General features: G+C 45.9%; 1 protein-coding gene across 1 annotated transcript in view; it reads right to left on the reverse strand.

Moving 5' to 3' along the window:
• The window catches only part of Stab2 (stabilin 2), a 153398-nt gene that overhangs the window by 91979 nt on the left and 43610 nt on the right, over positions 1-17809 (reverse strand). Inside the window, exons 16-22 of the mRNA XM_027926098.2 lie at positions 14127-14180; positions 13734-13814; positions 11411-11563; positions 8372-8434; positions 5462-5545; positions 4626-4712; positions 3590-3701 (exon numbers count right to left, since the gene is read on the reverse strand). Coding sequence (XP_027781899.2) covers positions 3590-3701; positions 4626-4712; positions 5462-5545; positions 8372-8434; positions 11411-11563; positions 13734-13814; positions 14127-14180 — 634 coding nt within the window. The remainder of the gene's footprint in view (positions 1-3589; positions 3702-4625; positions 4713-5461; positions 5546-8371; positions 8435-11410; positions 11564-13733; positions 13815-14126; positions 14181-17809) is intronic.

Below are 17809 nucleotides of genomic sequence, written 5' to 3' on the forward strand. Positions count from 1 at the left end.
GCCACCGGCTGCAGTTTCTTAGTGCCTCACTATTTTTCAGGCCACCTTGAGCCCGGGGAGCCCAGCCGTCCCACCTAGGAGGAGAACCTGGTCCCCAGGGTACTTTATACATCCATGTGGGGAGGTGGGGAGGAAGTGGCTTATATTGCTGGGAAAGAGGCCAAGGAACTTCATCTTCAACCCCTCTGTGGGTGGGGAGTTTAGCCAAGAAATTTCTCACCTTCTCCTGAAGACATTCTAGAATAAATAATAGTGATTTTTCAGGCTGGCAGAGCCCCAGATGGGCTTGAGTGTCACTCTCGATCTCAGAAATCCATGATAACCAGTGGTTAATATTTGGGCCCTGACTTTATCTGAGGCATGGGCCCAGCCTTCTGCATGTACCATGTCATAAACAGTCACCGGCCCCAGGAAGTAAGCACCCTCATAACCCCGTTTTCTAGATGCAGAAACTGAGGCCCAGAGAGGTGAACAAAATCGTTCAGCTTGCCACTAACGATCGATTCAAGTCCCCAAGCAGGGACTTGAACCCAGGTGTCCAAAGTCTATTTCTATTATATTCACGGGCATTTCTGCATCTCTGCTATCATTTTAAACTTCAGCTGCTTCCTTTGAGTAGAGGTCTTGACAATTGCAACGTGACCCAGCTCATCAGACTCTGGCGCCTGTGCAAATGTAAGTGAGAAGGAGGGACATGGAGATTCTCCAAGGAAGCGGCCAAGGATTCAGGACTTTGTCCCAGAAAGAACTGATGGGATAGGAATCAGCAGCCACCACCAGGAAAGGGAAGAAAGATACAAGCAAGGGGCTCTGGAAAACCAGAGCTGGATTTAAAACAAAATATTACTTAAAAAATTTTAAGTAAGCCAGGCTGAACCTGCAAGGAGCAAGATCCCCCTGGGAGGCTGTGGGCAGCCACAGACCTGGGATGAGAGACACTGGAACTGGAAGCCCAGCCCCAGCCCTAGCCCCCACCCCCTGCCCCAAAGGCCTCAGACAAATGCCGACATTGAATCTCTTCAATAAATGTCTCTTTTTCATCTCAGAACATAGAAAAAAAAAAATAACCCCACCACAATATTTGAAAAAAAAAAAAAAAAAAAAAGAACAATAAAATAGGATTCAACAGCCCTGACTGTGCTGTGCTCTGGTTTCTGTTGTCTTGAGGGTGTTTGTGAAAATGGTTAAAGTAAGGGGGGAGGGGAGGTTGTGTGCTTTGTATCTGATGTGTGGGGTTAGTTGTGTTGGCAATGAGTGTGGCTTTGCTTATGGATTACTTATGGGTGCAAGCTCTATGTTAAAAATCTCCAAATTATGATCTCACTCTATCCTCTCAACAGTCAGATTCTGCATCCATGGGTTCAACCACCCTTGGATTAGAAATTTTCTGAAAAAATTTGCATCACTCAGTGAGACCCTATCTCTAAATAAAATCCAAGACAGGGCTGGTAATGTGGTTCAGTGGTTCAGTGCCCCTGAGTTCAATCCATGGGACCAAAAAAAAAAAAAAAATTGTATTTATCCGGAATATATAAGACTTTTCTTCTTATCATTATTCTCTAAATAATGCACTACAACAACAGTTTGTTTATATAGCTTTTACATTGTATTTTGGCATTATAAGTAAGCTAGGAATGGTTTAATGAGAAGATATGCAAATGCTGCATAGATTTGTGCATCCATAGATCTTATTATCCATGGGGGCCATAGAATCAGCTCCTCAAGGATACTGAGGGACAACTGTACCAATATTATCTTCATTTGGTATGTGTAGAAATGGAGAGACATTTCTTTAGGTAATACAGTCAGTAAATTGCAGGTGGAGGACTTAACTTCCAGTTGTCTAGACTGCATGGAAAATTCTTATCTATTTGTTTCACTTTGTTGTTCATTTCTAACCTTTGCTTAGAAATATGTATTTTAAATGCATATATTTAAATATACACAGGATGTCATTTTTAAAAGCCTCATACCTTTTTCTCAAATTGTGTCCGATTTTTTTTTTCAATATTCATAGTTTGGAACTTTCTAACATGTTCTGCAAGCTTCTTGATTCTTATACCACTGCACTTAGGATAAAAGCAACAGCAGCAATGACAATAAGAGATAATAGTAGGACTGGGATTGTGGTTCAGTGGTAGAGTGCTTGCCTTGCATGTGTGAGACACTGGGTTTGATTCTCAGCACCACATAACAATATATAAAATAAAGGTCCACTGACAACTAAAAAAAAAAGAGAGATGATAGTAATAGCCTAATCATAGGCTAACTTAGCACATAGCATCTGCTAAGCATTGCTCTAAGAGAAGAACTTTCCAATGGTAAGTGGCACTAACCTTGTGAGTTACTAGTTACTAGTGTTACCATTATTTACAAATGAAGACCTGGTGGCCTAGAGAGTTGTAATAACTTGCTTAATGTCATACGTCTTGCAAACAGAGGAGCTGAAAGAAGAGGACTGCTTGAGAGCAAGCCTGTTCCTTGATGCAGACCCACGACTGCTGCAGGGATGTGCAGTTTTCAAAGGGTGCCTCCCCTTTGGCATCCCCTGGGAACTTGTTAAAAATGCACATTCTCAGGCCCCTTCCTAGGCCTAATGAGTCAGGAACTCTGCAGGTGGGGCCGAGTCTTTGGCACCTGCTACCACTTGAGAAGCAGCACTTAACAGATGCCTGCGATTTTAGAAATTGGTGCCTTATAGTTATATGTCAAAGTGGGATTCGTCGATTCATTCCTACCTCCATGCAGCACAGTTTGATCAGGTTCATTCTGAAGTTCCTCCCCTTTCCCATTCCTTCTCCCTCCTCCTCAACCCCCTTCTTCAGCTCCACTGTTTTCTATTTGCATGAGATCCCTTCTTGTTCCTCATTTCTCTCTAGCTTTCACATATGAGAGAGAGAGTATTCAACCCTGACTTTCTGAGCCTGGCTTATTTCACTTAGCATGATGACCTCCAGTTCCATTACTGGAGGACATTACAAGCAGATGTTATAATTTCATTCTTTATGGCTGGATAATACTCCATTGTGGAGATACACCTCTCTTTATCTATCCATAACTTGGCTGTTGTGAGCTGTGCTGCTATAAACATTCTTATGTCTGTATTTTAGTTCTTTTGGATCAATGGGGGAATCTCATGAAATCAGAAGGAAGAATAGTGGAGTAGAGGAAGGAGATCAAGGGGAGGGAGGAGGAAGGGAAAGGGGAAGATCTGAGAAACGAAATTAACAAATTCTGCTGTGTGCGTGCATGGGTATATTACAGTCAATTCCACTTTTACGTGTAACTATCATGCACAGAGTTAAAAAAAACAGAAGGGAAATCAACAGAATAGAGGAAGAGGATCAAGGTGAAGGAGGGGAGGGAAAGGGGAAGAACTGGGGATGGGAAGGGAGCCAATGATGTCACATGTCAAGATGAACTCCCCTGTTATGGACAACTATAGGCACTAATAGGAACATAAGGGAAAAAATGCCTGTGACAATGACATACGGCAAGCAAAATTACCTCCTAATTACCGCCAGGCCTGTGCGCTGGCTGGCTTTGTGTAAGAGGGTCCGGCAGAAGGAGACCCTGAAGTGACACTTACTTTTGTTACAGCGAGGTCCGTATTTACTGGGATCGGAGCAGAACTGGCACCGGGAGCCTTGGAAGCCGTCGTCACACACGCATGTCCCATTGCCACTGCTGCCATCTGCACACTGGGGGCGAGGGCAGGCCCGGTGGGTCGTCAGGACACACACCGGCCAAGGAGTCACAGGCACCCACGTTTCATGGCCTCGCTGTGAACTCGGGTTCCCTCCCACTTGGAATGACTCTTTGGGACTCCTTGTGGGAAGTGCGGTCATCTTGGTATCAGATAGGACAATAAAACAGTGACCCCTTCAAGGGGGGGACCACAAGGATGAACTGGAAACCTTCACATGACATTTAAAAGATGGCAGGGCTAATACGGGACCTTCAGATGAGTGGCCGGCCCTTCTTGCCCCCCACGCTCCCTTGCTCAGCTCTGTGACTCCTCAGTGTGAACATGTCTGCCTCCCGCCTGCCCAGGCCCGGCAAGGCCAGATGTGTAGAGGGACACATGTCAGAGTCCAGCACGGTCTGCCTTCCCAACCACCTGGCCACTGTCAGGAGCACTGGCCGCTCCCCATTCCTCCCTTCTGCGTAAGGTCCCCACTCGTGGCTGAGTGGTCCTCTTTCCCCTTACAAGACCGTATTTTAGATGTGGACCATTAAATGCTCTGGTTTTAATTTAATTTAATTTCCCCACATGCTTCATGGCTACTTTTACCTTTGGCCTCCAACTGAAATGAGTTGAGTTTTGGCCTGTACAGCTCACTAGGTTTGGTAGATGGGTTAACAACAAAGCAGTCACTGGGCAACATTATCAAATTTTAAAAAAATATCATGAAGTCTTAGACCGTGACATCTCCCATGGGAGGAAAGTGCTGTTTTTCTTTTTTCCTAGTAAAATCCATTTCTTTTACTTCCTGGGAACAGTGACCACATTGTGCTCTTTTTTTTTTTTTTATTTTTCGTTCAGCAGTTTTGGGAAATTATTGTGAGCCTCGAGTTCAGCATTTGTGAAACTGTGTCCGTGTCTCAGAGGTCTGTCCTCTCACCTGTCCGTTGCCAGAGCATGGATTGGAGAAGCCTCCTGGACATGGGCTGCAGTCGGGCCCGTAGAAGCCTCTGCAGCACTTTGGTACCTGAGAAGCAAAATGTGTGTTGTCCCTCGAAAGCCCAAGAAGAGGGCGGATTCCTCAAAGAAGACATGTTTTAATTTCCATTATTATAATAAACTGCATCGGGGACCCCCTATGAGCTTGGCTTTTCACTTTGGTGCATGATGACATGGCTAGTGCTCAGCCATCTGGTCACCACAAACCCACTGAGTACCTACCGTGGGTGCCAGCCTGGCCCCAGTGCAGTGAGCAGGACAGATGAGGACTGGTGCCCCACGGAGGCTCCGTGGCAATCAGGGAAGAGTCCATACGGAAATTTAAAAAAGCAAAAGGTCTTTCAGAGAATGGTTTGTGCTGGGAAAACAGAGTACTGTGATCCGGTGGTGGCAGTGGAGGCTGGGGTCGGGGGAAAATGGGCAGGCCACTGTGGATCAGGCAGTGACAGAGAAGGTGAGAGTGATGTGCAGACTTGAAAGATGACTTAGCCCCAGAAAATCTGGAAGAGCGTCTGGAGAGCGGAATGGCAGGTGTGGATGCTCTGAGGCAGGAAGGTGGGTGAGAGACAGGCAGGAGACTCAGGCAAGAGTGGGCTCAGTGAAGAGAAATCGGGGTCTCAGGGAGATGTGATGCAGGGAGGGGGTGACCTGGTTGCCATGAGGAGGTTCCCTTGCAAAGTCCCACAGGCCACCTGTGACTATGGGCCCAAGAGTGTGGCCTTGGATCTGCCTCGCCTTTGGTGGCCTGGATGAGGGCCCTGGCCACACCCCCCTTACCTGCACAGTAGCATTACAGTATCGGGTGCAGCCGCTCTTCAGGCCCATTCTGCCCCTGTAGATGCATTTTTGTGTGAAGAGAGCCTGGAAGACAGGCAGTGGGCAGAGCATATCAGGGTCCATAGCCCCGTCCTCTGGGCATCACACCACTGCTACAGACGCATGCCATTCTATTCCGTTTTTCTGCTGATGTCAGAGCACAGGCTTCCCCAGCACACCTGGTCCAGGTCAGAGCTCAGTCGCTCTCCTTTGGCTTGCTTCCTGGTTGGCAGACTCCAGGCCAGGTTCTGCACAATCCTGGCACATGTATCTCTCTGCCTCTGCTCACGCCAGGGCAGACGCCTCTAACTGATCAGGGAGCACTTCCTAATAAGCCCTGGATATGGCCTAGCTCCCTTTTCTGATCTAACCACCCCAAGCTCCTCATACAGACATTTTGGAGTTCATTGCTATTTTGTGCAAAGATCCACCAGCAAAAATATCAACAGCCTGAGCTGTCCTCTTTGGAGCGGGAAGATTTCAATGCCTTCTGGCACTCATTCTTAAACCTTTGATGTCCACCCATAAGCATCCAGAACTACCACCTGTCGAGAACTTACACCTCTGAAGTCATCAGTCTTCAGCTTCCTGTGAATGTTTTTGTGCCTTTTTTTTTTTAATAGATAAGGAAACTGAGGACTACACAGGAGAAATCACTGTCTTGTTCACTCATAAGCATCAGGTCCAGAGAATGAGTCTCTATTAACTTTAGGATCACAGGCAAAGCCCCTAGTCTCTAGGTCTCAGCTGTCCAACCTGCCACAATAACGCTGATAACTAGCTTCACCATAGGAATTTAGTTGCTGGCTCAAATTCTTCATGAGATAAATGCTTCTCCTATCAAGTTTCTCTCTTCCTCTGAGGCTCCCGCTTAAGAACCATGAGAACTTCTCAGGCTACAAAATCCTACAGTCTTAGCTATTTAAAGGAATTCCAAGGCCCCTGAGGAAGGAACATTCCAGCCTTCTTGATCTCAGGATAACATGGATCACGGGAGGGGTGATTTGGGGACTCTTTGGCTCTCACTCATCCAATCCCTTTCTCCTCTTTTGCTGGGCCATGGCGGGCAGGACGGTGGTTACACAGAGCCCAGATCATGATCACCAGCAATGCCGGCTCTGTGTTGGTTCTGGATTGGTTCCCAGGCACACAGAGGGGTGCTGCAAGTGTACTTGCTTCAGTGCTGCTGCACAGAGCATCCAGGACAATGTCCGTGTCCATCCATACATAGCAACCAGGGTGACACCAGCCAACCAGGTTTCCTCTCCTCCTCCCTCCCTGTCCCCGACAGCACTGAAGAGCTCAGAGGTGACAGCTTCATTAAGCAAAACAAATACCTGCACCTATTTAATTTTGATGTTTGGCTTTATTAAATAGTTCACAATAAGATTACATTGATAAGCTTGTCAACTTCTATAATAATCTGTCCCAAGGATGAATGATATTTCTGGTTGAGAAATTCTTTCTTATAATGAACTTGGAGAAATTTCCATCATCATTTTTACCTTAGAACACTCTGCTTTTTGCCACCAATAAAGCACTTGGTATATGAGCTACAGGTCACTGCACAACTCTCTTTTTCATTTTTAGACTGAGTTTCTCAAGATAAAAACAAAACTAGATCCTACTCTTCTTTACATCCCAGAACACTATGTCTAATATCGGATCGACCCTCAATAAACATGTGCAGAATTCAATCAAGCTTGAAAAGCTTCTGGTCTCTCCAGGGTCTTTCCCCTGATATTTATTTTATTTAAAATTGATGCATAATAACTATACATATTTATGCAGTACAGTATGATGTATTCCACATTGTGGAATGATTAAACAAGTTAATTATCATATCTGCTACCTCTCATCTGTCATTTCTTTGTGGGCAGAACATTTAAAATCTACTCTTAGCAATTTTGAGATATACAGTTAATTATTATTAGCTATAATTGCCATGCTGTGCCTAACCTCTGTATTCACTAGAGAACTTATTCCTCCTGTCTAACTAAAACAGTGTACATTTCTGGACATTTCTTTCATTTATTTTTTTTTCTCTCCATAATAAGGCTTAGGATCATAAACAAACATTAAAAATAGCAAATTTAAACACTGGGTTTTATTTAAGAGGTAGAAGCAGAGAAGAACCTTTCCTAAGAGGCTGGTTGATTTTGATATTGTGCTTGGGTTTTATTTATTCTAATACTGTTATTATTATTACTTACAGATGAAGAAAATAGAGCAAGATGGTTAAATACTTACGTGAGGTGTCCCCCAAAAGTTCACATGTGAGACAATGCAAGAAGGTTCAGAGGAGAAATGATTAGATTATGAGTCTTAACCCAATCAGTGAATTAATCCCTTGATAAGGATTAACTGAGTGGTAACTGAAGTGTTGGGTGTGGCTGGAGGAGGTGGGAATTGGGGCATGCTTTGGGGGCTATATATTTGTATTTGAAGAGTAGAGTCTCTCTCTCTCTCTGCTTACTGATCACCATGTGAGCTGCTTCCCTCTGCTACACTCTTCCACCATGATGTCCTGCCTTACCTCAAGCCCCAAGGGATGAAGGTGGTCTTCTATGGACTAAGACCTCTGATATCGTGAGCCCCCAAATAAACTTTTCCCCCTCTAAAATTGTTCTGATCAGATCTTTAGTTATAATAGTGAAAATCCTGACTGAAACAACTTGCCTGGGGTCAGTGAGCTTAGATTCACACACAGATCTGTGGGGTCTCTGCCTAGCACCCCACATAGCAGGCTAAGAGCTAGTTTCTGTTACCCTAGTTGCATCAACATCTTTTAAAGAAGGAAGGTAGAAAGGGTGAGAAACCACACCACTGGGTTCCTTTGGTGATCTGGTTTCATGAAACTGTCACACTCACTGTGGGTTCAGAGTTGGCAGGACATTTGCTCCAATACACCAGGGAACAGCTCACACAAGAGCCCTGAAAGGAAAGACAGCAGGTCAGTACTGGTGTCCCTTTAAGGGGGACAGGGGGACAGCTCCATCTCTGGACTCAGATTCTCTCTTTGTGAAGGGGGTTCCACTCACTATAGTTCCCCAGGGGAGAAGGAGGGAAGTCAGTGCTGGGGAGGGGTGTTTGGAGGAAGAAGCGGACCCTGCTAGAGTAGCCCTTTCCACTGCCTCTTTCTGGATAGAACCAGCCTGTCCACAGGCCCAGCTTTCTGATCCCTCAGAGGGACAAAGTGTTACCACTGGCCGCAGACTCGGGGCCATGTTCTCTAGTGGGCTTAGCAGTACAAGGTTGAACACGGACACTCTGTCCGTCAGTCCCCTGGATTCTCCTCCATTGGTTCTCAATCCAGGTGGGACAAAATGGGGTGTTGGCCGCCACGTCTCCAGATTTGTTCTCTGATCTTCTCTACCTGGCTTTGCCCCAGTGAGTTGACCACACCAAAAAAATGGCCTCTTGAATCTTTGCCAGCTTCCAACTGGCTTGGCTAATGGGAGGTACCAGCAGGGGACTGGTGGGTAGAATAAAGCAAGATCAAGGACTTCTTCCCTGTTGCCCCTCTGCTCTGCCCCATCCCTCTGAGACATCCTGACAGACATCACCACTTCCTCTCTTCTGGTTCTCACTGGGTTCTGGTAACTCTGTACCCTGCCCCTGGGCTCCTGGGTCCTGGTGGACATGGTGGCCCACCAGTGCTCCTCCCTGGATTTCCCAGCATAACTTGTCCTTGGCCCTGTCCACAGCTCTGCAGTGGGCTCTGGGATGAGTTCTGTTCCCCACAGGGACCCTAACTAGGAGCATGATATTTATTAAACCTCTGAAGTCCAAACACACATGTGTGAAGGTAGCTATGAGTTCAGCCTGGTGAAAACTGAGACTTCTAGAAGGTTCCAGCTGTTCCTTCTCTTTGCTAGTCCTTAGTACACACTTTCCTGAGAGTCTGTTTGGATGTATAATAGATCCAATAAAAACCACCCTAAACTCGGAACAGACAGAATTAATGTTAGGACTAGAGCTAACAGGAAACAGTAGGGGAAACTTCTTTCTAAGGCCGACTCTGAGGAGTTCTTTTCCTTTAGCCACAGTTCCTTGGGTGGCAGCTTAAACCCACAGCTTCATTCTGTCCATCAGGGACATGGAGAATAAGCTTTTGAACAATCTGAAACAGAACATCTCTGCGACAAGGTGGGCAGTGGGGCTGCCATTGCCCTTCCACACACTTCCTGTCCAGAACTTGAATGGCAGCTGCTTGGGGAGGGCTCCGAGAACCCTTGAAATTATTGATTCCTACTCCCTTTTTCATTTATTTCTTAGGAGATGAGACCACTTTCTCTGGCCTGTTTGGATCCTCGCCCAGTAGCCAGATGATGACCTGCTATTGCTTATTTCCAAAGAATGAACCAAACAGAAATCACTGTCAGGAACTGGCTAGGAGACCGACCCTGTTGATAACCTCTGTTAAAAAGGGGTGACCAGAATGGGGTAAAATCCCCCTCGTGGCATCTAACTGGTACAGCCTCTGCTCAGGAGCCTAAAACATACCAGTCATTACCTTAATTAAGAACTCCAAAATTAAAAAAAAAAAAATCACCACAATCCCACACCAAGTTCTTAGCTAGCTATTTCTAGTCTTTATCAAGAAGACAATAAGATGAAATAAAATAAAATGAGGCCATTTTTCCTTGTTCAGTCCTATGTTCCAAATACTTCATGAGGACAATCACTGAAGTATTATTGAAGTGTCCTGAAAATGCCCAGTATTGTAACTATTTGGGGGTTACGGTCTCCATAGGAACTTAAAGATGTTACACAGAGCAGTGTTGGAATTTGGGGTGCTTTGATTAAAACAGACTGAGCCAAAAGTTGCTATGGAAACAGGAAAGGCCATTAGAGGGCACAGAGAAGCTCACAGGGAAACCGACATTCTGGTATTTGAAAAGAACTACAGAAAGAGAGTTGATTCACCAGACCAGAGCCTCCACCTGTGAGGAAATTTCACCTTAAGTTCCTTTTAGAGAAACTATGGGCATGGAACAGGGTGGTTCCAGGTGACCGGGGTGGGGGAAGGACGGAAATGGATCCTGAATCTCATGGGGGAAAAGACCCTGAGCTGACCCCAGTTGTGGTTTAGTAAGTTGAATAGAGTCTCTCTAAAAATTCATGTGCCCCCCCCCCCCCCCCCCCGCAAGCCACAGAATGTGAACTTACTTAGAAATAGGGTGTTTACAGATGTAATTAGTTGGGCTACAATGAGGTCACACTGAACTAAGGTGGTCCTTAAATCCAAAGACTAGTGTTTTGTTTTTTTTTTTTGGTTCTGGGAATTGAACCCAGGGGCACTTGACCACTGAGCCACATCCCCAGCCCTACTTTGTATTTTATTTAGCAACAAGGTCTCACTGAGTTGTTTAGCGCCTTGCTTTTGCTAAGGCTGCCTTTGAACTTGTGACCACCCTGCCTCAGCCCCGCTGAGCTGCTGGGATTACAGGCGTGCACCACCACACCCAGCTAGTATTCTTATAAAAGGAGAGGACACACAGAGATGAAGGCCACCTGAAGATGGAAATAGAGATAGCCAAAGAAGGGCGGGGACTGCGGGGAGTCCTGAGCCTCCAAAGGAAGCATGGTCCTGAGCCTCCAAAGGAAGCATGACTTGTGATTTCAGACTCCTGGCTTCCAGAACTGTGGGAGAATAAATGACTGCTGCGTTAAGCCACCAGTGTGTGGCAGCCCATTACGGCAGCACTAGGATCCCAACACACCTGTGCAGCATCTTTCATGAACTCCTCCTTGGAAACGTGTGCAGAGTGGTTTCCATGGACCTCAGGTTTACTGCCTCTTCACAGAGACAGAACCCCCAGGGACAGGGCTCCCAATGTGCTCCTTGTCAGTCTCTGAATTGTGTGCAGCACTGGCTGCTCAGCTGCGTTTTCCCAATTCTCTTACCAGCCTCATCTCTCTCTTGGTTCCATCGCATCGATGGGGCAGAATGGGGACGATGGAGGGAGGAATGAGCACTCCCGTCAGGGTGTAAATCCGGCCATTTTTGGCAGCGACCTCGATTTCTTCCATGGCCACATCGTTTGCCAGAAGCTGTCCCTGGAAAGAGGTGATAACATCTTTTGTTCTGTGCGGCAGGAGGGCCAGCGGTCCCTAGGTAGGTGTGAATGGTAAAGCCTCACTTCAAAGTCCTCTATGTCGCTGAACTTTTTAGTGGAGGGAAGGATGCTTAGCTGGAGAGGTTGGCTATCAGGAAACACTGAATCTGTTAAGCTAATTCTTGACTAACACCGGGCAGGGATATCCTTGCAGAGTGGTCCCTGCAGGCGCTGAGCTGGGACAGAGCTCCGCCCTCAGCTGTCTCAGCTCTACAGCCTATGTGCTCTGGGTGAACTGTGTGACCTCTCTGGTGAAATGAAGATCCACCCACTCAAATACACTTATTGACCTTGAATGATCTCTGGTCAGTTTTAGACACTGGGGATGCATCAGTAAATAGACAAGTTCCTGCTTAGGTTCTAGTGGAGGCAGCAGAAGATAAACAAATTAACAAAGATTTCTGATCTCCACCTTCTCTAGACCTGCTCCCCTGGCAGGATTAATGGCGACTTCATTCATCCTTCTGATGACTCAAGTCAAAAAGCCAGGGGTCATCCTTAGCTTTCTCTGTCTTCATCATCCATCCAGTCTATTAGCCAATTTTATTGGGTCTACCTCTCTTCAAAATGCATTCATCATTCAACCACTTCTTACCACGTCCCCGCTGCTACCCTGGGCTGAGTCACCTTTATTCTTGACTGCATTATTGTCATCAAATCTTAACCAGTCTCCCAAAAATGTATGTCTGATGTCATCATTCCTCTGCTCACAATTCTCCAATTGCTTCTCATATCAATCAGAGAGAGTTGGCCTTCTTTCCCTGACTTCACAGGCCATGTGACTTCCCTGGCCCCGCCTCCACTAGAAGGCCCCGCCTCTTCCCTCAGAAAGCCCCACCTCCTCCACACAAGCCCCGCCCCCTCCCATTTGCTCCTCTGTCCTGTCACCCTGCCTCACTGTTCTTCAACAGCTCGGGCGGGCGTGCTCTTTGCCCTGTGGCTTTACACTTGTGTTTCCTCCTCTCTCTGGAATGTTCTTTCCCTAAGTCACTGCGGTTCCCCTACTTCCCTCAAGCCTTGGCTCTGATGTTTTCTTCTTGGTGATGACTTTTTGTCACTTTATTTAATACATCAGTCCCTTCCCCACTTCCTCTTCCTGGCTTTGCTGCTTTCCTCCTTGTCACTCTGTGAGTCGCCTTGCTTTTCAAACATTTTCCTTGACTGTCTCCCTGTTTACCAGAGTGAAAGTTCCATGCAACCAGGACTTTGGTCGGCTTGCTCATTGATCTATCTTCAGGACCTAGAACTGTGGCTGGAACATGGGCAGCACTCAGTAGATTCCTGTTGAAAGGCTCAGGTGGTCACGATCACCAACAGTGGTAAATTGATGGGCAACAATGACTGTATGCTGGCCGACTTTGCTGATGTTACAACCCCCAAAGGGTTAATGGAATAACACTACCTTCTTTGAGTTTCTTTCTTTTCTTTTTTGGTACCAAGGATTGAACCCAGGAGTGCTTAACGACTGAGCCACATCCTCAGCCCTTTTTATTTTGAGACAGAGTCTTGCTAAGTTGCTTAGGGCCTCGATAAATTGCTGAGGCTGGCCTTGAACTTGCGATCCTCCTGCCTTAGTCTCTAGAGCTGCTGAGATTATAGGCGTGCACCACTGTTTTTTAAATAAGTCATGATTCCTTCACCTCAGGGCCTTTGCCAATGTTCTCTCTTCAGTCAGGAGCCTCTTCTCCTCATTCTACCAAGTTCATCCTACTCATCCTCCAAGGAGTGGCCCAAGCATCACCACCTCCCCAAGGGTCCTTAACTTGCTGCCTGTCTCAGACCTTCCTGTCATGGACTTTCACAGCCTTCTGCAATCCCTCTGGCTGGCATTCATTGCAATTAAATAATTTGCTGATTGCCTAACGAGTTGCTCAAAGCCTGTTTTCCTTGCTGGCACAGATGGTCTTTTTCACTTCTTTATCCCCAGTATCTAGGACACACCATCACACACACAGCTGCTCAGCAGATATTTGCTGAAAGGTGAAATAGTGATAAAGATCTTAAACCTGTGAGTTGGCACAGAAGCAGGGTAATGCCAGCCTCATGAACAATCATTCCCGGAGCAAGAGTGTGTGTGGGGGGTAGGTGCCTGCCGTAGGCTGCTCACTTACGTTGCTGGTGGTGTTGAACCGTATGAACTGGTTGGCCATGCTCCTGATGTGAGGGGTGGAAACCAGATTGGCCACTTCAAGCTGCAACAAGCAGACAACAATGGAGACATGTGGAGCAAATGCACGGTCCTGATTTCTCACAGTCCTTAAAAAGAAAAGGATCCTTAAAAGTTTACAAAATGAATAACAGCAGCTTTGATGTCATGAGTTTTTGTGGCTTTGAAGATTTCTTTGATATCAGACTCATTATTCATGACTGAGTGTTCACTCAGAGCTAAAGAAAGAGGAAGAATACACATCAAAAACCCTCTAGTGCCAACATATTGGAATTCAAGACTAGGGCCAGATGTTTTGAAAGCAGAGGAAAGTAGCGGCAGGAAGAGTAGGGCCAACCTGGGTAAACGGGACAATGTGGTATCTGACGAGTTCCAGAAGCTTCCGAGAGCCCTGTAAGGGAACCAAAATACTTCTTCAGTTAATAAGGAAATCATTCCACTCCTACTCTTGTGGGAGTCTTTTAAATGACTTGATCATAAAAATAAATGATTCATAATCCCTTTATTGGGAAATCCAGGATGAGAATAATGCCATCTCCCAGATACCTAACATTCCCCAGACCTTCAGGTGGGACAGGGGCTGATCTAAAAATAGAAATTTGCATGCTTCATTTCATCTTCCAACAGCCCTGAGAGGCAGGGGCTGCTACTGGCCCATTTTATATGTGATAATACTGAGTTTCAAGGACACGTCGAAGGTCCCGCCGTAGCTCTCAGGTTATGAGACTAAGAATTAGTCCAAGGTCTCAGTCATCCTGCTCTACTACCTTTCTGAATATTGAAAGTTACGTTCTGCATTTTCTGAGGCAGACCTCCATTTATGAGTCTCTTACTTGCTCCATAAATAAACTGCTGCTTGTCAGGCCACGTAATGGCCATTCTGGAATATATGACCCCAGGGTTTCTGATCGCCCTTTCCTTCCACAGGAAGGTCATCCCCTGTCAAAGTCCTTTCCAAGGTTTCTCTTGTTTCAGAAAACTAAAGTAACAGTGGAGAAAAAAGAGGGCACACAGAGGTGACCAAGGCAGGATCAACAGTCCTGGGCCCTGGAGGAAGGCTATGGAGTAGGGGACCACTGTTGGGGGAGGAAGGCAACAGTAGTGGTGACATCATACAGCCTGTCTCACTCTCCCAGCTAAGCTGAAGCTGGGAGTGATAAGCTCCTTAAGTGACATAGTACAGTCATTCTGACTCGGACAGGCGAAGGATCACAAATCCAAGATCCTACTCACTGCCAGGAGGTTGACCTTCTAGGGACATGTTCCCACACCATGAAGACCAGGCTAAAGGAAAGCCCTGCTGACCTCAGGTTCCCCTCACTCAGACCGCCTCTGGTCACTGTGCCGGGGAGTCACCTGTAAGACGTGTGTTACGATTCGGATATGCAGAGTCCCACAAAAGCTCACGTATGAGCAATGCAAGCAGGCTCAGAGGTGAAAAGATTATGAGAGCTGCAACCTAATCAGTGGATTAAGCCACTTGAATGGATTAACTGGGAGACTGGCAGGTAGGGTGTGGCTGGAGGAGGTAGGTTACTGGGGGCTTGCCCTTGGAGTTTATATTTTGTCCCTGGTGAGTGAAGCTCTCGCTCTGCTTCCTGGTTGGCTATGTGCAGAGCTGCTCTCCTCCACCGTGCCCGTCCACCATGATGTTCTACCTCACCTTGGGCCCAGAGCTATGGAGTCTATTGACCTGGACTGAACCTCTGAAACCTTGAGCAAAATAAACTTTTCTTCCTCTACGTTGTTCTTGCTGCGCATATTAGTCACAGAGACACAGCTGACTAAAATATATATGTGACCACATAGCCTGGTTTGTCTGGCACAACCCTGGTTTATGCCTATTGTCCTGGTAGCTTTATTCACTCTCAAAAGAGCACTGGTGTGGAGGATAAATGATATGGCTGCCATATATATATGCGCCAATAACATCAGGAACAGGATGGGGTCACCAATAAGAATGCTGAAATGGACCCCAGTTAGCCAGCTCTGGAAGTGATGCTTTCTGTAGCTCTCATTCTGTAACTATGTGACCTTGATCGTGTCAGCTTGACTCTCAACTTCTCCATACAGCTACTCCACAGTACCCAGAAATGGGGCTTCCAGGCAGAAGCAGTGTTATTTCAAGCTCCAGTGTCCCATGGCAGAAAGGGTGGGACACAATGGGCAGTACTGAGAAATGTCTGACTACGGTAGACTGCAAACTCCTGAGAGGCAGGAACTTGGGTGTGTTGAGCTCACCATCACCCTGCTCCCAGCCAGCACAGTGAGGGCACACAGTAAGCTCTTCTGCCAATAAATGAAAAGGGGAGGGAGGTGTCCTGTCCAGCTGAATCCAGCCCTCTGAGCTGGACCTTAGAAACCTGAATTCTGCTTCTGTATGACCTTGAGTAAGTCATTTAATCTCTGAGTCTCAATTTTGCCTGCAAAATAAAGGGACTGGTGTGGGTCCCTTCTAGTCCTCTGTTTCTATAAGAAAGAATTTATCAATGGAATAATCCACTTTTAAAGTCCCAAGAATTCATTGGTGTTGAGTCCATTTTACAAGGAAGAGAAGAATAAAAGGACCAAAGGAATCAATCAGCATTACTTCCACCCCTGTGTGTGCCTGGGGCTTTGCCTGGCTCGGGCCGTCAGTGCCACCCAGCTCAAATTGACAATATGCTTCTACCTGCCATTGTCCAAGAGCTTTTTTGGTACCAGGCATTAGATCCCTTATGAGGACACTCACTTCCTCCTGCTGTTTTAGGTAAAATAAACCCCAAGTCCTTTGATGCCAGAGGCAGAGAAGAGCTCTTCTACCATGTTATTAGTATGTTCTAGAACTTTGTAAATTTGTCTCCCTTTATTTTACTTGCAGGAGTCTGTGAATTTGGAAAGGCAAGCCTCTGGCTCCCTTTGCATTTATTTCTGTCTAGTTCTGAGATGAGAATGAACCAGGGCTTGTAGTCAGTAACCATGTTCTCTGCAGGAATGGGATGGTTTCCAGACTGAAATTGTGCTTCAGGGAGAAATATACACTGGAAATACAGCATTCCAAAATCAGAATCAGAAACTCTCTTTCTAATGAAAGCAGTTTACTTTGCATTTCATTGGTAGAGCTGATGGGGGATTTTACTGGCTCCCGCTGAGGTTCCTCCTTGAAGATAAAACTAAAGGGTGTATTGAGAGGATGGAGAGAGAAGGAGCTTCCCACAGGCTGAGAAATTTTAACCCATGCAGGCTCTGGAGCCAAGGAAGAGATAGAAATAAGCATTCCACTCCTTACTTAGAAACCAAGTGGAAAACCTGTTCTGACTCAGAACAAAGAGGCCTGAAGTTTTATGATCTTCGTAGGCAGAAAGATACTGCCTTTGAGAAAAACCTTGCTGAGAGCTAGGAGCAGTGGTGCATGTTGGCCGATTTCTGTGGTGTAAATATTCCCACGGAAGCTACCAATGTGATCTCACTGAACAGAGCTGGAAAGAGAGACACACAATTCATCCTTGAGAGCCTGAAAGAACCAGGAAGCAGTTTCAAGGAAGGAGGAGAAGAACTTTCTGAACAAAGAACCCCAACAGAAAAGAAGGAAGGGTAATTTTTTCTGTTCTAGATAAAAGGTTTTATTTTAACTTTAAGTGTACTGGATTAGATGCCTTTTAAACTCCATCTATTATTTTTATTATTTTAAAAATGCCACATCAAGGAGGTCATATAACTACAGAATTTTAATAAATTTCCCAGGAGAGCAATATTACTTTTTTAGCTCACTTTAAATTGAGTGTGAGTTTTAGAGAGAGGTGTAACAGTTTTTCAGCAATGGTAAGGTCTCAGAAAACTTGAGTGTGAATTATTTATTTCAAATAACATCCCATGGAAGGCCCTGGGGAGATTTGACTTTCTCAATGGAAACTCACAGAAAATCCTTTCATGTGGTGAGCCCTTGCTGGCAATGTTAGAAACACCTTCGGATTATCCCCTCTATCTATCATCTATCTACCTACCTTCCTACCTATATATATTTTAAATTTCAAATTTTCT

The sequence above is a fragment of the Marmota flaviventris genome, chromosome 3 (assembly GCF_047511675.1).
Source record: "Marmota flaviventris isolate mMarFla1 chromosome 3, mMarFla1.hap1, whole genome shotgun sequence".
Taxonomy (NCBI): domain Eukaryota; kingdom Metazoa; phylum Chordata; class Mammalia; order Rodentia; family Sciuridae; genus Marmota; species Marmota flaviventris.